The 24,119-nt window shown below is 43.7% G+C and overlaps 2 protein-coding genes across 2 annotated transcripts in view; both read right to left on the reverse strand.

Moving 5' to 3' along the window:
* dnah5l (dynein, axonemal, heavy chain 5 like) overlaps positions 1 to 4,091 on the reverse strand; it is a 28,866-nt gene extending 24,775 nt beyond the window's left edge. Inside the window, 15 exon segments of the mRNA XM_051069003.1 lie at positions 105 to 278; positions 351 to 446; positions 573 to 668; positions 738 to 843; positions 949 to 1,068; positions 1,162 to 1,343; positions 1,522 to 1,620; positions 1,717 to 1,810; positions 1,911 to 2,076; positions 2,156 to 2,342; positions 2,419 to 2,520; positions 2,656 to 2,727; positions 3,460 to 3,549; positions 3,705 to 3,779; positions 3,871 to 4,091. Of these exon segments, the coding sequence (XP_050924960.1) occupies positions 105 to 278; positions 351 to 446; positions 573 to 668; positions 738 to 843; positions 949 to 1,068; positions 1,162 to 1,343; positions 1,522 to 1,620; positions 1,717 to 1,810; positions 1,911 to 2,076; positions 2,156 to 2,342; positions 2,419 to 2,520; positions 2,656 to 2,727; positions 3,460 to 3,549; positions 3,705 to 3,779; positions 3,871 to 4,011 (1,800 nt within the window). The 5' untranslated portion in view covers positions 4,012 to 4,091.
* A 2,855-nt stretch (positions 4,092 to 6,946) lies between these two features.
* On the reverse strand, positions 6,947 to 23,951 carry LOC108874812 (NACHT, LRR and PYD domains-containing protein 12-like). Its single transcript, XM_051069002.1, is given in 8 exon segments — positions 6,947 to 7,319; positions 7,962 to 8,135; positions 8,634 to 8,810; positions 9,852 to 10,028; positions 19,341 to 19,517; positions 20,926 to 21,099; positions 21,972 to 23,227; positions 23,229 to 23,951. Coding segments are annotated over 8 exon segments (2,853 nt in total). The 5' UTR covers positions 23,937 to 23,951; the 3' UTR covers positions 6,947 to 7,309.
* Between the last annotated feature and the right edge of the window lie 168 nt (positions 23,952 to 24,119).

Here is a 24,119-nt window from a genome sequence, read left to right on the forward strand (position 1 = left end):
GAGACGGGGACAGAGAGAGAGCATTTAGTTGCAGCTCTAGTGTTACTCACCACAGTCAGTCAGACAGGTGAACAGGCTGACAGGTGTTCGACAGGTGTTTGTACCGGCGGCAGGTTGCGTCCGATGGGCGGCCTGTCTCTCTGTTTCTGGTAAGTCTTCCTCAGCAGCTCCAGCTCTCGGCTGTAGCGCTGCAGCAGCAGCAGGTAGTGCTGCTTCAGGTCCAGACGAGCCGTGGGACCGGACTCAAACACCGCCAGCAGCTCCAGCATCCGCTCCGTCTGAAACACAAACACTCACTGAAGGCGGTTTCACATCAGAGTCTGTTTTAGCTCTGACTGTGTTGAACTCACAGTGAGAGACTGCTGGAACCAGAAGTCCAGCAGAGACTGAAGAGACTGGAACAAACCCTGAACCTGGAGCTGGAACTCTGTATAGTCACTGTCAAACTAACACACACACACACACACACACAAGGTTTATTAGATGATAGCAGGTGTTTCTATTGAAGCATAGAAAAGACATGATTCCTTTCTTATTGTTTATTTGGATTGCTTGTTTTCTGTTCTTGTCACCTCCAGCTTGCGGTGGTCCAGGATGTCGTAGGTCTTAGACTTGGTTGTGGAGACGATGGTCTGGTAGCGAACATAAATCTTCTCGGTGCCCTCCACCTGAAAGGAGCTCAGCTCAGTTTAAATCAGTCAAGTGCTGGACAAACTCAGGTTAGTTAGTTAAGTCACCTTCATGTTCTGCAGAGCAGCCAGGCTCTCCAGCGTGGACGCCATGTCAGCGATCTTCTCCAGACGTCTGCAGAAAGCATCAAACTTCCCAAAGATGTAGTTTTCACTGAAAGACAATAAAAGACAGAGTTGATTTGCTGCTGACTGACTGACTGACTGACTGACTGACTGACTGACTGATGGAGGATGAGATGCTGCTCTGTGTTTTTACCTGAAGTCAAACTGTCTGTTCTCAGGGTTTTCTCTCAGTTTGTCTCTGACGCTCTGGAAGCTCCTCTGGTACTCTGCATTCAGATTACAGCACTCGGAGATACGCTGCAGCAGCACCGGCCTGACACACACATACACACACACACACACACACAGAGGTCTCATCTGATTTAGTCTCGGTCGACCTGACGTCGTCTAATCTCGATGTGTCTACCTGCTGTGGTCCCAGATGCGGGTCACGCCCTGCGACAGGTAGCTCCTGCAGGTGGTGATCATCTGGTTGGTGACCTTGAGCAGCAGAGAGGTCATCCTCTCTGAGGTGTTGTAGTACTGAGAGACGGTGTGGATCATCCTGATACTGGTCATCAGACCGGGAATGTGCTCCAGCATGCTGGTCTGTCAGAGCCAGAGAGAGAGACGGGATCATCAGCATCTCATTTACTGTTTTCTTTATGGTGGAGGAGGTTTAGAAGAGAAACTACTTCATGATGAAAAGCTCATCACACATCAGACCAGAGGAGTTTCTATCCCAGTCTCTGGTTTCACCACAAACACATCAACAGTTTATTTTTACCGGAGTACATTTCCCCAGTGGTCCAAGGAACTTGTCCAGGGTGTAGAGATACTTCACGTTGTCTTTAGCCTCGTTAGCCACGACCGTGATGTCTGCGTCCTGACGTCATCAATAAATCAACCATGATGTTAGTAACAAAAACTTAACTGCTGCAAATTCAACTTTAATTTAAACTGGTGTCTTTCAGAAGCTGACCAGCTCTCTCCAGGCTCGGAGCACACGGGACTTGGCAACCTGCAGAACTCCCAGAGTCCTTTTCACCTGAGGGCGTTTCACCTCCTCCATCAGACTGACACACACAGACACACACACGTTACAACCAACATTTGATGGTGATGAACCAACAATAGACACAAACACCAAAGAAGAACAGCTTTGGAGACATTTACCTGTTGAAGGTGACCATGCGTCTCTTCCAGTGCTCCAGCTCAGCTGATGGTCCGACATCATCGGCCTCCTTCCTCAGCTGCTCGCTCTCCGTCAGCACCTGTTTGATCTGATTGGTCCACGCTGAGACCACGCCCTCCAGCTGCTCCACCAGCTCGCTGTTATTGGCTGAGAGCAAAAGCAAAAGGCGCTGCAGCAGCAGAAGCAGCAGTGAAATGAACAGCGGCTGAGTGGCTGGTGCTCCTACCTGCAGAGGTGTAGTCTGCAGGCGTGCTCAGCTGGCTGATGGCGTCAGGAAGCTCCACCTGCTGCAGCTGGAACTTTCTCTCCATGTTGAGTCTGGCTGAGCTCAGATTACTGATGAACTGATCCACTGAGGACAGGAAGGACTGGACGTCTGGACAGGACGCTCCCTCCTGAACAGAGCCCCATGTCTGGACACAGAGAAACCATCAGGTATCATTCAGGTTGTGAATGAAACCGGCCCACAGAATGGATGGAGGTGTGTACCTGCTGAGACCTGAGGGCCGGTAACATGATGTGAGCCAGCAGAGTTTCCAGACTGTTCAGGATGCTGCCGTCACTGCAGTCCAACATGCCGAAGTTCACCTCCTGTAAACACAGCAGGGACATTACAGCTGCATCTCGTTCACGCCTCATTCAGGGTCCACATGCTCTGACTGAACACGTAATGAGTCAGTGAGGTCTGTCCCACATTAGAGAGGAAGACAGAGACAAGTCACTGACCTGCTGGACGTTTGCTGTGGTTATGGCCTTGTCTGTGGTTCTCAGGAAGAACAGACACTTCCCCAGTAAAGGCTGCAAACACACACACAGACTGTGTTTACTGGGATCAGGAGCTGTGATAAACAGTCAGCTTGGACTATGCTGCAGAGGGAACTGTAAACTCAATGAAGTAATATTGTTAACTCTTTCAAATCAACTTCATATTTTTAAAGCAGCAACTGAACTTGAATATTTAAGTTGAACCACATGAACAACTGTTACAGTATGAAATTTAAGCTGAATGTGTTTTGTATCACCTTGCTAACCACCAAACAGCACGCAGGATTTTCTTCCATAGCAACACAACACAGACTGAACCAGAGCAGGTATTATCTCTGAGGCAGGACAATAGTGAGCACTGAGCGGTGCAGCGTGTTGACAGCTCTCAGGCAGAGTTACACCTTGGTTACACTGGAGCATGTTAGCAGATCCAGTCCTTCAATGTCACACATGATGCACTCACCCTCTGTGTGGTGGTGATGGAAGGAACCCATGAAGATTCTGAGGACTAAGAACTTTGCATTTTAACCTCAGAATGAATTTACTCCCTGTCCCCAAAAACTGTCCTCACTCGAAGGTTTTTACTTTCCATCAATCAGGGAATAAAAAAACAGAAATATACAACAGAGACTTAACGTTCCTGTTTTACCTCCTTCCTGGGACTACAGGGTTGGAAGGAAATTTTTTAGGGCTGTATCTGCTGAATAAGAAACTCTTTATTAAAACGGGAATCAGATTCTAAATGTGTGAGCGGTGCAGACGTACCTCAGAGCTCCCTGTAGTGAGGAAGAGTTTCTTGTGAGCCACAGCTAAAGCTGCTACGTCCACAAAGGAGGAATGACTGGAGGACTGATGCTGAGGAGATAAACATGGAGAACAGAGAGAGAAAATAATGAGAAATGGACGATAGAGAGAGAAATGAGAGAAAGAGAGGACTCAGCAGAAACTGAGGAAAGAGGAAGAACTGTGGGTAAAATTCTACATTTACATTTTTACATGAGGAAATTTACCTGCTTCACATTCTGATAGAAGAAAATCAGCTTCTTGGATCCGTTTGCAGCAAAGAACTCATCGATGAGACTGAACTGAAAGAGTCAGACATGAATAATCCAAAGATTAAACCCTGGATGGTTTCTAGTTTCTGGTTTCTAGGTTAAAAGCAGACTGTGATGTTACCTTATCATCAGAGATGAGTGCGTCTTCCACCTCTGCCTCTCCGACTGTCCCAGCGTCCACCAGCCTGCTGATCAAGTATTTGTGTCGGGCGTCCAGCGTCCCTCGTCTCTCCTCCTTCATGGCTCTCGCCTGCTTCGCCATCTCTCTCCTCGCCTCATTGGACAGCAGCACCGTCCGTTTGCCAGACACCTGGACAGAACCCAGACACTGAAAATCATCTACAGTTGTGTTTGTCTCCATCTGATGAATCTCAGTCCAGTATTCTTTTAGCTCTGCATTTGGTCTCCACCTCCTGAGGGAAAGATCTGACTCTGTACTGTTACTGTTTACTCACTGAGGTGCCAGCAGTCGGGGACGGAGCAGCCGCCGGAGAAGACACATGATTGATGGCTCTCTGGTTCTGACCTCCTATTCGCCGATGTCCTCTGCCAGTCGCATCTGGTTTGGAGGAGAAAACAGAGGAAGTGTAGAAAAAACAGAAAACAAAGAAAAGAAAGAAACACAGAAATCTAAATTAGAGGCTAGTCTGTTTTACCTGTGCGGACATGAAGCTGAGGAGGTCTGGGTTTAGTAAAGGCTCTGTCTGCTCCTCCTTCCTCTTCCTCTTGCCCAGGGCTGTCAGGGTTCTCCAGCCCAGGGTCGAGGCTCTGTTCTGACGCAGGCTGAACTCCCAGCCCTCCCGTCTGGAGCTCTGTGTCCAGGGAAGGAGCGGAGCTGTTCAGCCCAGGATCAGAGCTGTCAGCTGGGGGAACAACAGACTCCTGCTCCCTCTGTGAACCCTCAGCTGGAGAGTCTGGATCTGCCATCTGAGAGTCACATTCAGCATCCACATAAATAAACAATAATCTTTCAAGATGTACAGACTCAGAGGCCGTCATGCATCATAACACCACATGTTCATTTACAATGAGTTAGTCTGATCATCCTGATGAACTCAATATAAATCCAACAGAAATAAAGGCCAAACTCTCCATGATCAATCTGAGCTGACAAAGTGCCTTTGAGCCACAGAGTGAACAGCTGCAGAGCTGCAGAAGAAGAAAAGAGCGGCGACTGACCTGTGTGTTATGTCCTGCTGAACTGAAGAGTTCCTGCTGCTCCGAAAAGAAATCAATCAACCAGAGAGAGAGAGAGAGAGAGAGAGAGAGAGAGGAGAGGGAGAGAGAGAGAGAGAGAGGAGAGAGAGAGAGAGAGAGGAGAGAGAGAGAGAGAGAGAGAGAGAGAGAGGAGAGAGAGAGAGAGAGAGGAATCAGGAAGTAAATCGAAATTGGCTCTGCAGAGGAAAAGTTTGACTGTTGTCATGGAAACCCTAGGAGGGAGGGGTGTGTGTGTATTAGTGACTCGGTAACTAACACACAACAAAGCTGCTGCTGCCACCAGGACCAGAGCAGACCATTAATACTTTACATTTAAACCACTGTCTGAATTACACTGTGGCTTTTTAGGGTGGGGGGGGGTTAAAGGGTAAAACCTGTCAGGACTAATGGGACAGTTTTTAAAGCTTGCACACTGTGAACATATCAACACCTGTGACACTGATGAGCAAAGTGAGCTACAGCATCATGTCTGCTTGTGTTATCATAGAAGTCCAACAGCTGCCTGTTATTCATTGGTGCAGATGCTTCTGTAAATGATTGACAGTCTAGGTGTTGACCCCTGACCTCCACAGAGTCAGAAAGGTCACTGACATGGTTTGAGTAAAACAATGTTATCATTTTTTTAGACTATTAGAGGCAGAGAAATGGAAAAACTCACCTTTTACTGACACATTAGGGAGTGTTTCTATATAACTAATTTATCATGTCCAATCATTTTTTCCTGCATCCATTCTTTTCTAAAAGTGGAACCTGGGAGAGGTGGTAAAGTAGAATATCAGTCTTACTCACACTGTGAGCCGTAACACTCCACCTAACCTCGTCCTGAGATGTTCTGGTCTGACATTTGAAGAACCTCCATCAAGGCGTACCTGAGATATCGTATCCATGAGAATGGAACTGACTACTTCTATTCTGTCAGAGGAAACACACTTTATTTGTTTATTTAAAGATGCAAGAAACGTGACAGTTATTATATTAGTTGGATCGTTTCTGACTGAGTGATTCATTTTTGAGGGGAATCAGGTGATGGTGAGGTCATGTGCTGATAATATAAAGAGGTGTGTGATTTCTGTGATGGAATATCTATATGAAAAACCAACACCAGTGTGAAGACGTTTAGTGTAAAGACACTTACTTGGATTCTTTACATGAAGTAATGTGGAAGCTGCAGTGCTGCATCAGTCCACATGATGGCAGCACAACACATTCACAGTAATAACCTGAATGAAGGACCTAGTAAGAAGATGGTCAGTGTCACTCACTTCACCTGTCAGTGGATTTAATGTTGTGATTGATGTATATGAAGAAGCAGAAACATGTTCCATCTGATTTATTAATGCTGTAGATGATTAACTGACCTCTGGGTGGATGAACATGTGTCCAGAGGATGAACAACATCCTGCTGGAGGAGAGATGTCTCGTAGCTGTCAGGTTTATTCATGCAGTTTCCATTTCTATCCGTCCTTTACACACATGGAGTGGTCTGAGCAGAGCCCACACTCACACAAACCAGATCTGAACCCAAACTAGAGCAGCTGTGTTTTCTCTGTGTTGTGTTTCAGTGAAAACTGACCTGACTGGCGTCGCTGTGGTCTAACCACACAACAGCTGGGAATCTGTCTCATGTCATCCACCTCTCTCTCTCATCGTGTTTTCTCTCCATCTTTACTCACAGCTGTCAAACATAACAACATTCTCTGAAGCACAATAAAAAGTCTCTGTTCATTTTTTACACACATCAACTAAATGTGCTGCTTGTTGCTTCTGTAGAGAATAAAAACATGTTCCTGTGCAGAGATGTTTGATGCTGAGTCCTGACCTTCTGGCTTTTCTCTTTGTTTCTGCAGCTTTTCACTGATGAACCACATTTATCACTGTCAACGACAAACACACAGAAAACTCCCAGCTCAGTTAAAACTATCACAGGTGAAGCAAAGTACCAACTTTCATTATCATGACATTAATACCAGAGATGTTAAATGATGTACTTTAATTTCAGGGTTGTTATTTCACCAGGCCCCCAACACACACTGGATTCTACAAATATAACAGTCTGTTACAGAATACAGAGATACATGTTACAGTGAAGAAGAACCAGCAGCAGCAGAGTCCAGATACTCTGCTGCTGCTCTGTCAGATCCAGAGGAACACACAGGGATGATGGTGGACTGGACTCTGTGTCTGACAGTGGAGCTGTTCTCAGATCAGTTCAGACTGCAGCACTGAGAGTCATCTCCACTCCCTCTGATTTCTCTGTCAGTCACTGCTGGATGAAGCTCTCCTCTCCACTCTACCTCCCAGTAACATGGACCAGACACAGACTCTCACCTTTAGGAAGATCATCACTTCCAGCTGCAGAGAGAGAGTCAGAGCAGAGAGGAGGTGGATCAGTGTTTACAGGACTCTTCATCAGCTGTCAGTGAAGCTGTCTGACAGATGGACAGATATACAGATGTGATGACTGGACTTGAGCAGAGCTTCTGCTCTGTACAAACACCACATGGTTCCAACATGTAATGATGCTTCTCTGAAATAAGAGGCTTCAGTCACACTGATCTCAGAGCTGTGACAAACATCAAACTCCTCAGTTGTTCAGTGTTGAAATGAGACAACAAAGAGTGTCAGATCAGATCTGCTGCTTCCACAGTTTGATGAATGAGGACCACTGTCTCTGTACATGCTGTGAGGCTGTCAGCTGGAATCCAGCTTTATTTCCTCAACACATCAACACAACAACAACAGTCGTCTTCACATCAACTCAAACACATCATCACAACCAGCTTCTGGCTGATCTGATTGGCTGACTGTTCTCTGTCTCTCTGTCTTTCTGTCCAATCCTGAAGCCTGTCACCATTCTCCTCTCACAGCTTCACTGAGGAAAGCAGCCACTGAGAAGGTCCCAGCTTTACAGGAAACACTGGATCTCTGCTCTGATACTAACTGTGTTTAGGACAATACTGATGGAAGCAGCATGGACTGACTCCAGATACTGACCTCACAGTCTGCAGTCTGTAGTCTGGGTCCTCCACAAGATCTAACAGATCCTTCACTCCTGAATCCTGCAGGTTGTTTCTGCTCAGGTCCAGTTCTCTCAGATGGGAGGGGTTGGACTTCAGAGCTGAGACCAGAGAAGAACAGCTGATCTCTGACAAACTGCAGGACTCCAACCTGAATAAAGAATAAAAGATGTGAGTTTAGGAGACAAAGTTCCTGCTTGAAACCATTCAGTGTTTCATCATCTGTTCAGAGCTGAAGAAGGTTTAGAATGAACAAGTTTAGAAAGTGGAAACTCCAAACACCTGAACCAACAGGATGCAGGTTAAAAACAGTCAGAGACACAAAGAGAAAAACAGCTCTCATTAACTTCAGTCAGTAGAAACATCACAGATCATAAAACAAACTCTGAATAAATCTTTCTTTCTGTCTTAGTTTAGAATATTTAATTTATTTGTAGAAATATAAGATGAAGATTCAATTCTTCCAAAGTAAAGAGTGAATTACAAAGTGAAGGATTTTTAATGTGACATTAAACCCGTTTTAAATCTGAAGCTCAACAATATCCTCAGTGTGGATCAGTATAATATGAGCCTGATGTCTGCAGGTTAGAGTCAACACAACTTTCACATCAGATTCATCTCAGCACAGAAAGAAAATATGGAGTCTGACCTCAGAGTCTCCAGTCTACAGTCTGGACTCTGCAGAAAACCACACAGCTCCTTCACTCCTGAATCCTGCAGGTTGTTGTTGCCACTCAGGTCCAGTTCTCTCAGATGGGAGGGGTTGGACTTCAGAGCTGAGACCAGAGAAGAACAGCTGATCTCTGACAACCTGCAGGCGAACAGTCTGAATAAAGAATAAAAGATGTGAGTTTAGGAGACAAAGTTCCTGCTTGAATCCATTCAGTGTTTCATCATCTGTTCAGAGCTGAAGAAGGTTTAGAATGAACAAGTTTAGAAACTGGAAACTCCAAACACCTGAACCAACAGGATGCAGGTTAAAAACAGTCAGAGACACAAAGAGAAAAACAGCTCTCATTAACTTCAGTCAGTATAAAGTTAGTTAGTTTTTATTTGAAGAAATATAAGAGTAAATTTAAGGTGAAAATGAAATACTTAGACATATAAGACACAGTTGATACCAATGTCAAAAGAACTTATTCCTCCTGTGTTTTGACAGAGTCTGAAAAACCAATGACAATGAGATTAGCACTGCCCTGAACCAATCATGTGGCAGGAACAGAGTTAGAGACACATCAGGTTAGGTTGACACACACAGCACAGAGCACAGGAGTAGCACATGTGTTAATGTTTTGGACACTGCAGCCGTGCACACCTGTATGTCAGGAGTAGGAGCGAGATAAAAGAGAAAATGACAACAGAAAATGTTAATGAAAACTTGCCCAGCCCTACCTGGGGGGATGCTCTACAACATGTTGTGGCAGTGATCAAGTTTTTAGCAGAAAGAGGACGGGCATTTAGAGGAAATGACAAACTCTGAAATCTCCAAATAATAAAGTATTTGCAGATTTTAGAGTTAATATCACAATTTGACCAGTTTCTGGGAGAAAACATTAAAACACACAGTCAGAAGGACAGAGGGAGCATCTTGTACTTATACTCAATAATGTCAAGAGTTTATTGAGTTAATGGAGAAAAACCAGGCAGGTAATTGCAGAAGAGCTTTGTGATGCAAAATATTTCTCTGTCATTGTAGATTCAACTTTAGACCTCACTCATGTAGATCAGTTAACATTTAGATTTGTTAGAAAGTACAGTCAGACTGTTTTTGTTTTTTGTTTTTTTTGGGGGGGGGGGCTTTTGAGCCAATTCAGATCCATACGGGACAAAGATTGGGAGATTGTGTGGTTTTGTATAATGAACTGACCTCAGAGTCTCCAGTCTACAGTCTGGACTCTGCAGAAAACCACACAGCTCCTTCACTCCTGAATCCTTCAGCTTGTTGTTGAAGCTCAGGTCCAGTTCTCTCAGATGGGAGGGGTTGGACTTCAGAGCTGAGGCCAGAGAAGAACAGCTGATCTCTGATAAATTGCAGTAAACCAACCTGCATAAAGAATAAAAGATGCAGATCAAATCATTGATAATCAATCAGATCTGTCCTGATCAATGATGTTTAGTCTAAAATGAGTAGAGGGACTTTGTCCTTCTGTTATTGTGGATCATCATAATGTCAGCCTTCTACAGACATCATCCAAATGTCAGCTCAACATTCAGACACCTGTTCATGTCAAAACAGATTCATGGGTAAACCAACCAGGAAAAGTCTTGAGTGAGCTGGATTTTCAAAATAAAAGCTTAATAAATCATTAGCTGAATAATAAATCAGTCATTAAAAATGCTGTTGACCGCAATCAAGTCTGTAAGAATGATAACATCAGATATTTTGGAAAAAAAACATAATTTACTGTTGTTACTTTAATTCTTCTTTTCCCTCTAATTCTTCACAGCCTCATGTAATTTTATGTAAAATGCTAAGACAGATGTTTCCTTCACAATTTAACAGTGGGCAATAAAATGAAAAACATCTGTATGACATGAATAATCATTTGAATGAGCTCATCCTCCTCCAGAATCACCTTTACAACTGAATCAAATGTGCTCTGAGCAGTGAAATAATCCTAAATGTCACCGTGTACCTCTCTGAATAAACATGTCTACAGTCTCATATTAATGCTGCTGTTTACTGCTTCTGTTGCAACACATCATTTTCTTACAGGAAACATCATGGTGACAAATCAGACATAACTAAGGATACTTCAAATGTGGAAACATGATTTGCTCTGTGTCTGCTGTATGTTCTGGAGGTTTAAAATAAAAGACATCACTCCTGGAAATACTTTTTTTTCACACACACCAAAAAAAAATCATAAACAAACTGTCCAATAATCCATACAGTTCTCTGACAAATATTAGTCCTGGTTGACTGTAGATTAAATTTAAAATAAAACAATGTTCAAAACTAAAACTAAATCAAACTTGAAAATTGTGTCATGGATTTAAATTGGGTAAATATAAGCTGTGCAAGGGTAAAAGACAGTCAGTCAGTGAACTGACCTCAGAGTCTCCAGTTTACAGTGTGGACTCTCCAGTCCAGCAGAGACCAGCTTCACACCTGAATCCCGCAGGCTGTTGTCTCTCAGGTCCAGTTCAGTCAGATGGGAGGGGTTGGACTTCAGAGCTGAGGCCACGACTTCACAGTGAGTGTCTGAGACTGCACAACCATAAAGTCTGTGATTACAGATAATATAATATAATTATTGAGCATTTAAAATATAACCAAATCAAGAACTTTTATCATAAATAAGGCTTCTACATTATAGACTCTATTGATGACAAAGCAGATTGAGACTGGGAGCTCAGGTGTAGCCTGGGTCAATCAGTCATCAGGTTGGTGGTTTGAAACCTGAGCTCCTCATGTCCTCATGTCAACAACACGCTGAATCCAAAATTTATTACAGTTCAATCCAAAAGTCTTTGGACAAAAACATCTGACAAATGAAATCAATGTGTTGATGTGTAATGTTGAAGAATTCCTCACATCAAGTTTCAGTTCATCTTCTCTCACACTTAATATTTATAATTCTCTTAGTTTGTCCAATTACTTTTGAGAATGGAGGGACTATGTATAAAAATGGCTGTAATCACTAAACAGTTAATGCAATGTTTTTGTTAAACCCCTGAATTAAAGGTGAAAGTCAAACCTTGATGGCTTCATTTCAAATCCACTGTGAAGGTATACAGAGGCAAAACTGCAAAATATTGTGTCACTGTCCAAATTATTTATGGACCCAACTGCACACACACACACATTTGTGCGCACACACATACACAGACAATAACCAGTTTCATGATGATTTGTTTTTTTGTTTTTTTTTTCTACAATGATACAAATGTATGTAAATGCATTTACTGCATTACTTTCTTTCTTGTTTTTGATTGACGACCTTCTGACTTTACTAGTATCATTTTATGTGTAATCCAGGTGATTCTGAGACTTCTCTCTCAGTTTTCAAAATCTTGTTGTCCTGGCCCACTCTGTCACTAGAGACTCACAGCTAGTGTCACTTTACATTTGGCTGTAATATTGATTGATTTATAATGTTAATCACATGTGGACTCACCGAGCCTTCCTGCAGTTCCTCACAGCTGAGATCAGTCTCCGTCGTCCCTCCACTGATGTGTTGTACTCCTCCAGGTCCAACTCATCCAGAACCTCCTCTGACATCTGCAGCATGTAGGCCAGAGCTGAGCACTGGATCTCAGAGAGTCTCTGCTCTGATCTGTTCTCTGACTTCAGGAACTCTTGGATCTCCTGATGAACTGAGTGGTCGTTCATCTCCATCAGACAGTGGAAGATGTTGATGCTTCTGTCAGGAGAAATATTTCGAGTGTTCATCTCCTTCAGGTTGTTGATGGCTCTCTGGATGATTTCTGGACTGTTCTCTGTCTGACCCAGCAGACCTCCTAAGAGTCCTCTGGTTGGACTCCAGAGAGAGGCCATGAAGGAAGCGAACAAACAGGTCCAGGTGGCCATTTTTACTTTTGAAGGATTTCTCCATGGCTCTCCTCAGGAAGACATCCAGAGATGGTTCACTCTGATCTTCTCCCAGGAAGTCCTTCAGTATCTTTGTCAGTCTTTTCCTCTTCTCATAACAGTGGAAGATGTAGACTGCAGCCAGAAACTCCTGAACGCTCAGATGAACAAAGCAGTAGACTGTTTTCTGGAAGATCACACTCTCTCTTTTGAAGATCTCTGTACAAACTCCTGAGTACACCAAGGCCTCTGTCACATCAAGACCACACTGCTCCAGGTCTTCTTGGATAGAACATGATGTTTCCTTTCTCCAGATGTTCAAACGCCAGCCTCCCCAGCTTCAGAAGAACTTCCCTGTCAGCCTCCGTCAGCTCCTGTGGACTCGTCTCATGTCCCTCATGGTACTTGTTCTTCTTCCTCTTTGTCTGAACCAGCAGGAAGTGTGAGTACAGGTCAGTCAGGGTCTTGGGCAGCTCTCCTCTCTGCTCTGTAGTCAACATGTGCTCCAGAACTGTAGCAGTGATCCAGCAGAAGACTGGGACTCCACACATGATGTGGAGGCTCCTGGAGGTCTTGATGTGTGAGATGGTTCTGTTGGACAGCTCTTCATCACTGGATCTCCTCCTGAAGTACTCCTCCTTCTGTGGGTCAGTGAAGCCTCGTACTTCTGTTACCCTGTCAACACATGAAGGAGGGATCTGATTGGCCGCTGCAGGTCTGGAAGTTATCCAGACCAGAGCCGAGGGAAGCAGATTCCCCTGGATGAGGTTTGTCAGCAGCTGGTTGACTGATGACTTCTGTGTGACGTCAGACACAACCTTCCTGTTGTTGAAATCCAGTGAAAGTCTGCTTTCATCCAGGCCGTCAAAGATGAACAGAACTTTACAGACAGCCAGCTTCTCTGCTGTGACCTTCTGTAATGTTGGATGGAAAACATGGAGCAGTGTGAGAAGACTGTACTGCTCATCTCTGATCAGGTTCAGCTCCCTGAACGAAAGCAGAACCAGCAGACTGACATCTTGGTTTTCCTGAAGCCTCTCTGCCCAGTCCAGAGTGAACTTCTGCACTGAGAAGGTTTTTCCAACACCAGCGACGCCGTTGGTCAGAACCACTCTGATGTGTCTCTGTTGGTCAGGTAAGGCTTTAAAGATGTCCTGGCACCTGATTGGAAGTGTCATGGAGGGTCTTCTTCTTGGACGCTGTCTCCAGCTGCCTCACCTCATGTTGGGTATTAACCTCTTCACTCTGTCCCTCTGTGATGTAGAGCTCAGTGTAGATCCTGTTGAGGAGGGTTCTACTTCCTGTTCCATCAGTTCCTTCAGTCACACTGTTCACATCTCCTCCTCAGACTGATCTGATGTTCATCTAAAACCTCCTGCAGACCACTATCTGGTAGCTGCTCCTCCTCACAAACACCACTCCTCCTCCTCCCCCTCTTCTTCTCTCTGTGGAGACATTTCTTTATGACTGAATTGTCACAGTTACAGGTTGTCATGTCAGACCCCAGAGTACAGCAGTGAAGTGAGCTGAGCTCACCTGGGTTCAGGTAAGACCTGCATCTTTTTCTTGTTAGAAATCAAGGTGTTTGGTTCATGTTGTGGTCTGTCAGTAGCTGATAGACACAGGACTTTAATTAAATCCTCTGAACCTGACCACAGATGATCTCAGCAGCTCTACCTGTGATTAAATGTTCAGTTGATTGAACAAAGATCCAGATGTGGTTCAAAATCTTTATTGAATTTCTAAAAATCAGTGTGAATGTGTATCTGCTGCTTTCTCTGCATCTTCAGCTGCTTTCACCATCAGGCCTGTGTTCAAACTTAAACTGATAAAACAGTAACATGAGACTCTGCTTTAGAAATCTGGTGAAAAGAGTGTGTTTGTGTATTTCTGTCTGTCTTATGAATCTGGCCCCTGGTGTCTTCCTGTCTCCTTCACATGTCTAATAACAGAATCATCTTCAGCTCAGTTCACGGTGGAAACTGTCTCTTACTCTGTCTCTGAGGGTCCAGGTTCATTACTGAAGACTGGAGGAGGATCTTTGGACCAGGTCACTCTTCATAGACAGACAGCTGGATCCTGGAGACTCTGCTCTCAGTCTGTGTCTCTGATCCTCTGCAAACACAAACATGTTTTTATTTATATCACATTAATCACTGAGAAACTCTCTGATAACAAAGTTATATTGGAAACTCTCAGCTGACATGACCAACTTGATTCAGTTCAGGTTCATTTCACATGATGAGGCCTGTCAGTTTCTTCATTACTGTGACTATAAACACGAACACCACATCCTGTGCCGACCTCATCTGACCATGACATAACTTCACTGACAAACACACAGTGTGACAGAGTTTCAGCTGCATCAATATCACCGATGGTAAAAACAGTTTGGATTGAAGCAACATTCAGGTTATTCTAAAACATGAAAAATGATCACAGTGAGCAAAGTGTCCTTAAACTCTGTTACAGATCCCAGTTTATCAAGTTTATTAGAAGTTCCTTCTCTTTGTCTGTTTCTCTCATCCATCACAACTCTTTAATTACTGACATCTTAAAATCTCTGTCGTGTTTATCAGCTGCAGTAAAAATATGGAAAAGAAAGAAGTAAAACAAGATACAGGCAGTGACCTCAACACACTAAACAGCTGACAGTTTGGAGGTTCACAGGTTTGGATCAGTTCTCTTACTTTGTGTCTGAGGGTCCAGGTTCATTAGTGAAGACTGGAGGAGGATCTTTGGACCGGTCACTCTTCATAGACAGACAGCTGGATCCTGGAGACTCTGCTCTGTCCTCCTCTTCCTCCACACAATCACTCATCTTCTGGACTTCAGTCAGTCTGAGAGGGAAACAGTAACACTGACTGAGACACTCACACACACAAGAACCAGGACAAACTGGTCTGATCAAGAATCACACCGAGACTGACAGAACAGGAAGTAACAAAGGAACATGCACACATACACACACAACAGGATATACAATAAATAAAATCAGGCAGCTCTCCATCTAGTCAGTTTTCTTGAGTTAGTTGTCGGTTCATTGCGTATTATTCAGCCAATCACAACACTGTGTCAAACTGTTGATTTTGACTGAGGAAACAGGAAGTCACACACAATGTCATTCCCTCCTTTTCTCTCAGTGTCTTTGTTCAGACAGAAGTTCACTCTGTCTCTTCTTCTCTCTACAGTCCACAGGGAGAAACTGACTCAGAGACTTTGACAGTAAAATAATAATAATGTTGTATTAACACTCACCCTGACTCAGCCTTCAGTTTCTCTCCTTCTGCTCTGAGCAGGTAAAATGGAGTCTGACCTCACTGAGTGAATACTTTCACTTTCAGTAGCTCCTCCCCTCTCCATTTACAGGAAATCACCTGAGTCTGTCTGTGTTATTCACCAGATACAAGATGTTTAAATTGGTTGTAATTTCATCAGATTATTAATGTAGTTAAAATTCCGACTGATGTGCTTCTGATGTGCTTAAAACTAAATTCCATATAAAAATGTTTTTTACAATCACATAATAAACAACACAGAACATTGGAATGGCAAATTATAATACTGCACCACATCTTATGATGTGTTATATTGACGTCTGTCTGTGTGTGAAGCTGCTGACACTAAACTGAGTCTTGATACCACGCTAGACCCAAAACTAACCATACCAGAACAGTTAGCTTCAACTACATTTCCCATGAGTGTTAGCCTACAGAGGTTCGGGAAAAGACTCGGGAAGGTGTTGAAGCTTTAAAACACGATGTAAAATGGAGTGTGTGACTTTTAGAACAGAGCAGCTTAAAAAGCCGCTGGGACTTCGGCAGTGACCGTTAGTAGAAAAATACTGGACTGGACGATAATGTAGCTTCAGACTGAACCAAGACAAGTCTAAACTTATAGTCTAACACATATTATTCCTTCACTTCACTGAAACTTCAATAAACCAACGGAAGAGCTGACAGACAGAAAAGTCCAACAACAAAGAGGGAAAATAAAAACCAGCTCCAAAGTGACCGTTAACGCTAACGTTACATTTCTTTGCTAACAACGAAAACTTAGCGAACTGATTTTAAACATTAACTCAAAATACTGACAGACAGGTGAAATAATTAAACTCACCTTGTTTCCTCTTCGACTGAAGAAAAATAAATCATTCACCTCTCCCACACAGCTTTTAATTTAAACATAAAACACCGTTGGTTACATTTTCCGTTACTAACGGTTAACGATTGTAATTTCCGACTACAATCCTTTCAAAGTGAATAACAGGAAGTACAAAAATAAAAGCTTTACAACCACATACACTTAATGACACATAAGAACAATAACAATCTTTACATCTATTTAGTAACAGAACAAACCATATGGAGGTTATTTACAACTATTCCTCAGATTCAGAAGATATCAGACTGCTGTGTTCAGACTGATAACCTGCCTCCATTCACAGTTTCTCTGATTCTTTTTCTGCCAAACAACATTTAAATCAATGATTTTAGTTTGATTGATCAGTGTGAGTTCGTAACCTTATCCATGCAGGCTGGATGCTGCTGTTTTGTATTTTGTGTAAATGAACTGTAATACTCTGTCCTTCCACAGGGGGGAGCTGCAACATAAAAGAACACAGTTATGTAACAGAACTAATTTGCAGTCAGTTTGGGCTCAGAAAATCTGAATAAATAAAAAAAGAGAAAATAAAGTCCAGGTGGAGAAGGAGCAGTCTGTCAGTCACTGCTGGAAGAAGCTCTCCTCTCCACTCTACATGGACCAGACACAGTCCTCTTCACTCTCATCTTCATAAAGATCATCACTTCCACCTGCAGAGAGAGAGAGTCAGAGCAGAGAGGAGGTGGATCAGTGTTTACAGACTCTTCATCAGCTGTCAGTGAAGCTGTCTGACAGATGGACAGATATACAGATGTGATGACTGGACTTGAGCAGAGCTTCTGCTCTGTACAAACACCACATGGTTCCAACATGTAATGATGCTTCTCTGAAATAAGAGGCTTCAGTCACACTGATCTCAGAGCTGTGACAAACATCAAACTCCTCAGTTGTTCAGTGTTGAAATGAGACAACAAACAGTGTCAGATCAGATCTGCTGCTTCCACAGTTTGATGAATGAGGACCACTGTCTCTGTACATGCTGTGAGGCTGTCAGCTGGAATCCAGCTTTATTTCCTCAACACATCAACACAACAACAACAGTCGTCTTCACATCAACTCAAACACATCATCACAACCAGCTTCTGGCTGATCTGATTGGCTGACTGTTCTCTGTCTCTCTGTCTTTCTGTCCAATCCTGAAGCCTGTCACCATTCTCCTCTCACAGCTTCACTGAGGAAAGCAGCCACTGAGAAGGTCCCAGCTTTACAGGAAACACTGGATCTCTGCTCTGATACTAACTGTGTTTAGGACAATACTAATGGAAGCAGCATGGACTGACTCCAGATACTGACCTCACAGTCTGCCAGTCTGTAGTCTGGGTCCTCCACAAGATCTAACAGATCCTTCACTCCTGAATCCTGCAGCTTGTTTCCACTGAGTTGCAGTTCTGTCAGATGGGAGGGGTTGGACTTCAGAGCTGAGACCAGAGAAGAACAGCTGATCTCTGACAAACTGCAGAGACTCAACCTGAACAAGAAGTAAAACATGATACTTTAGAGGACAGAAGTTCACGTCTAAATCTCAGGGTTTAGAAAGTGGAAACTCCAAACACCTGAATATGTTTTATAAAATATTCAGACAGAAACTTTTGTATTGATCCAAGGAATCAAGAGCAAAAAGTTTTTTTTAACCTACACCTCACAGTTAATAAGGTATTAGCCAGAAACCAAAACGAAGACAAAATTGCATATAACTGTACAAATGGTGGCAATATTTTTAATACTGTGGGTACAAACAGCAGGAAAGAAGTGACTGAAGCTTTATGTCATTAGAATTTATAGTTTTTGAGATATTTCATAAAAACCTGCTCAGCCATGTCTTTTTACATCATATGAATATATGGAGTCTGACCTCAGAGTCTCCAGTCTACAGTCTGGACTCTGCAGAAAACCACACAGCTCCTTCACTCCTGAATCCTGCAGGTTACTGTTTCTGCTCAGGTTCAGGTTTCTCTAGATGGGAGGGGTTGGACTTCAGAGCTGAGACCAGAGAAGAACAGCTGATCTCTGACAAACAGCAGGCGAACAGTCTGAATAAAGAATAAAAGATGTGAGTTTAGGAGACAAAGTTCCTGCTTGAAACCATTCAGTGTTTCATCATCTGTTCAGAGCTGAAGAAGGTTTAGAATGAACAAGTTTAGAAACTGGAAACTCCAAACACCTGAACCAACAGGATGCAGGCTTAAAAACAGTCAGAGACACAAAGAGAAAACGAGCTCTCATTAATATTAACAACAACATGCTGCTGCTTCAATGATGATTTTTTCCTGTGGGTGGGAGGTGGGTGAGGGGGAGTTACATTTTCTAGGGGCAGTTACTGGAGAGGAGGAAATACACTGATCAGAGGGTGGACACAGGAGCTCTGAGGGTGTCCTCTGGATCTTTTGGGTCCTATGGGTTGTGGGATGAGGCCTCCATGGATCTGGCTTGTTCTGGATCATCCAGCAGATGCTGGATCAGATGGGGATCTGGAGTGTTTGGAGGCCAGGTCAACATCTTGGGCTCTTTGCCGTGTTCTTTGAGATATTTCTGAGCAGGTTTGGTGGTGTAGTGGGTTTACTGTCCTGCTGGGGGAGGATCCTGATGTCTGCAGGTTAGAGTCAACACAACTTTCACATCAGATTCATCTCAGCACAGAAAGAAAATATGGAGTCTGACCTCAGAGTCTCCAGTCTACAGTCTGGACTCTGCAGAAAACCACACAGCTCCTTCACTCCTGAATCCTTCAGGTCCCAGTTTTCACTCAGGTCCAGTTTTCTCAGATGGGAGGGGTTGGACTTCAGAGCTGAGACCAGAGAAGAACAGCTGATCTTTGACAAACTGCAGTTCTTCAACCTGAATAAAGAATAAACAGATGTGAGTTTAGGAGACAAAGTTCCTGCTTGAAACCATTCAGTGTTTCATCATCTGTTCAGAGCTGAACAAGGTTTAGAATGAACAAGTTTAGAAACTGGAAACTCCAAGTCAAATAGCTCCAGGTCAACCAGCCTCCAACCTGCTCCCCAGCCTGCTTCTCTGTTGGCTAGCCTCTGATCTGCCACTCTCCTGATCTGCTCCCCAGTCGACCAGCTTCCTGCTGGATCCAGACCCTGAGAACCCTGTGCAGTACCCTCTCCTAGGTCTGCATATTTCCTCCAAATGTCTTGGTCTTGGAGCCCCTAGAAGGATGCATGGGTCACAGCCCTAAGCTGCCCAGCAACACGATTGATGCCCAGCCGGACTCCATGTGTGAGCTGACCAGCCTCGCCCATATTCTGTCCTTCCCTGATCCAGCTGACCCCTGACCCTCCTGATCATTTTCCTCATGGCTACTACTGGAGGTTGTTCCTGCTTTCAGTGTCAAATATATTTGAGCTTCTACTAAACATCTTCAAGTTTTCAAAGATAACAAACATGTCAGACTGAACAAATATGTAACACATTTATACAGACATATATATACATGTATATAAGATTAACTGTTGTGTGGAATGTGGAAGTTTAGTGTCACCACAGCTTTCACATATATTAATCTCAGCACAGAAATAAAATATGGAGTCTGACCTCAGGGTCTTCAGTCTACAGTCTGGACTCTGCAGAAAACCACACAGCTCCTTCACTCCTGAATCCTGCAGGTTGTTTTCACCAAGGTCCAGATTCTCTCAGATGGGAGGGGTTGGACTTCAGAGCTGAGACCAGAGAAGAACAGCTGATCTCTGACAAACTGCAGCGACTCAATCCTGAATAAAGAATAAAAGATGTAGATAAAAATAATCTATAATGATGTGTCCTGATCAACCATGTTTACTTTCACAAAGATATAAAGTTAAATGATTCTTTAATAGTAGTATGATTTTTAGGGAACAGACTTTTTCTGAAGTGTGTGATTGTTCTAAATCACAAACACTGACTGGTCTCAGCTGCCTTCTTCTTGTAATAATATAAACACAAGTCTTTTCTCTTCTAAAATGTATTTTAAAATCCTCACACAGTCTCTGAACCCTGCTTTGCTGTGATGTTTGGCCTGTGTTAGGCTGTTGTTTATTACTCTGGTTTAACACACTGCACCACAGCAGCTGTGGAGGTTGTCTCTGTACCAGCCATGTCAGCCTCTGATGATATGAACATCACTCCACTTCTCTCGCCCTTTAAATGAACCCTGCTCAGGTCTTTAACTTTTATTTGGAGCCACGAGGAAAACAAGTGTTTATCAACCAACTATTATTTCAAACTACAAAGCTGCAGCTGCAGTCAGTGAACTGACCTCAGAGTCTCCAGTCTACAGTGTGGACTCTGCAGTCCAGTAGAGACCACCTCCACTGTTGAATCCTCCAGGTCATTGTAGCTCAGGTCCAGTTCAGTCAGATGGGAGGGGTTGGACTTCAGAGCTGAGGCCATGACTTCACAGTGAGTCTCTGAGAGTCCACAACCAGGGAGTCTGTCAGGACACATTTATTACAAAATATGTTATTATGGAAACATCCATATCCTGTTTTTATCAGCTCATTCTCTTCTAGGCTTCCATAATTTCACAGAATGTGTTTAAACTTTCTCATCTAATAAATTTCAGGGAGGCATCAAACCCACCGGGTTAATCTCCTGCATTTCTCTCTTCTTTAAGGTTTGGTAAAGACAAATCTCCCTTTTCATTTTCACTTGTGAAACATTCAGATTTAATTTAAAACTTTGTAAATCGTTAATTAATTTGATTTTGATCACCAACAAAACAAATTTTTATCCTTCATGCTACTGACTGGTGAGTTCCTTGTTGTTTCAGTCTAAGAACAAGCATTTGAGCAGACTTATCACCTTGACCAGCCTTATCACCAGATTCAACAAAACTCTGCTGTGCAGTAAGAGCAAACACATTAGTTCTAGTTTGTAGTTCTGTTTTTAAAGTCAACACTGAGTTATTTAGCTGTTTCCAACATACGTCTCAATTCAACAATTGTCTCAAAGGCTTCCCATAAAATCTGTACTGACTGGACTGATTCAAGCAGAGTTACAAAAAACAGGTATTACCTGGATTGCAGAACCCACTCATTTAAAAATGACTCTAATGTGTTCACAGATTACTGTAAAATACTGCAGCATATTGTGATACAATGCTACTGTGATAAACCTCAACCACAGGTTTTACCAGGTTTGCATGTCACCTCCACCAAAATGAAAATGTAGCACCTCTTTGAAATAAATAAAACAACTGTGTTTATTAAATTAAAACTAATAAAGTTTTAATCCTGTGTATCTGAAGAACTAAACTACTAATCTCCACTGACTGATGATGTTAATGATCATGTGTGGACTCACCGAGCCTTCCTGCAGTTCCTCACAGCTGGGATCAGTCTCCGTCGTCCCTCCTCTGATGTCTTGTATTTCTTCAGGTCCAACTCATCCAGAACCTCCTCTGACATCTGCAGCATGTAGGCCAGAGCTGAGCACTGGATCTCAGAGAGTCTCTGCTCTGATCTGTTCTCTGACTTCAGGAACTCTTGGATCTCCTGATGAACTGAGTGATCGTTCATCTCCATCAGACAGTGGAAGATGTTGATGCTTCTGTCAGGAGAAATATTGCGAGTGTTCATCTCCTTCAGGTTGTTGATGGCTCTCTGGATGATTTCTGGACTGTTCTCTGTCTGACCCAGCAGACCTCCTAAGACCCTCTGGTTGGACTCCAGAAAGAGGCCATGAAGGAAGCGAACAAACAGGTCCAGGTGGCCATTTTTACTTTGAAGGGATTTCTCCATGACTCTCCTCAGGAAGACATCCAGAGATGGACCGTGGCCATCATTGTTCCCAAAGATCTTTAAAATCTTTTGGAAAAGAGACTCTGATTTAGAGTCCCTGTTGTCCCAGTCTTCTCCCAGGAAGTCCTCCAGTACCTGTGTGTTCCTGTTGGTGAAACAGTGGAAGATGTAGACTGCAGCCAGAAACTCCTGAACGCTCAGATGAACAAAGCAGTAGACTGTTTTCTGGAAGATCACACTCTCTCTTTTGAAGATCTCTGTACAAACTCCTGAGTACACCAAGGCCTCTGTCACATCAAGACCACACTGCTCCAGGTCTTCTTGGTAGAACATGATGTTTCCTTTCTCCAGATGTTCAAACGCCAGCCTCCCCAGCTTCAGAAGAACTTCCCTGTCAGCCTCCGTCAGCTCCTGTGGACTCGTCTCATGTCCCTCATGGTACTTGTTCTTCTTCCTCTTTGTCTGAACCAGCAGGAAGTGTGAGAACAGGTCAGTCAGGGTCTTGGGCAGCTCTCCTCTCTGCTCTGTAGTCAACATGTGCTCCAGAACTGTAGCAGTGATCCAGCAGAAGACTGGGACTCCACACATGATGTGGAGGCTCCTGGAGGTCTTGATGTGTGAGATGGTTCTGTTGGACAGCTCTTCATCACTGGATCTCCTCCTGAAGTACTCCTCCTTCTGTGGGTCAGTGAAGCCTCGTACTTCTGTTACCCTGTCAACACATGAAGGAGGGATCTGATTGGCCGCTGCAGGTCTGGAAGTTATCCAGACCAGAGCCGAGGGAAGCAGATTCCCCTGGATGAGGTTTGTCAGCAGCTCGGTTGACTGATGACTTCTGTGTGACGTCAGACACAACCTTCCTGTTGTTGAAATCCAGTGAAAGTCTGCTTTCATCCAGGCCGTCAAAGATGAACAGAACTTTACAGACAGCCAGCTTCTCTGCTGTGACCTTCTGTAATGTTGGATGGAAAACATGGAGCAGCGTGAGAAGACTGTACTGCTCATCTCTGATCAGGTTCAGCTCCCTGAACGAAAGCAGAACCAGCAGACTGACATCTTGGTTTTCCAAGCCCTCTGCCCAGTCCAGAGTGAACTTCTGCACTGAGAAGGTTTTTCCAACACCAGCGACGCCGTTGGTCAGAACCACTCTGATGAGTCTCTGTTGGTCAGGTAAGGCTTTAAAGATGTCCTGGCACCTGATTGGAGTGTCATGGAGGGTCTTCTTCTTGGAAGCTGTCTCCAGCTGCCTCACCTCATGTTGGGTATTAACCTCTTCACTCTGTCCCTCTGTGATGTAGAGCTCAGTGTAGATCCTGTTGAGGAGGGTTCTACTTCCTGTTCCATCAGTTCCTTCAGTCACATGTTCACATCTCCTCCTCAGACTGATCTGATGTTCATCTAAAACCTCCTGCAGACCACTATCTGGTAGCTGCTCCTCCTCACAAACACCACTCCTCCTCCTCCCCCTCTTCTTCTCTCTGTGGAGACATTTCTTTATGACTGAATTGTCACAGTTACAGGTTGTCATGTCAGACCCCAGAGTACAGCAGTGAAGTGAGCTGAGCTCACCTGGGTTCAGGTAAGACCTGCATCTCTTTCTTGTTGTTAGAAATCAAGGTGTTTGGTTCATGTTGTGGTCTGTCAGTAGCTGATAGACACAGGACTTTAATTAAATCCTCTGAACCTGACCACAGATGATCTCAGCAGCTCT

The sequence above is a fragment of the Lates calcarifer genome, unplaced genomic scaffold (genome assembly GCF_001640805.2).
Source record: "Lates calcarifer isolate ASB-BC8 unplaced genomic scaffold, TLL_Latcal_v3 _unitig_5615_quiver_758, whole genome shotgun sequence".
Lineage (NCBI taxonomy): Eukaryota > Metazoa > Chordata > Actinopteri > Centropomidae > Lates > Lates calcarifer.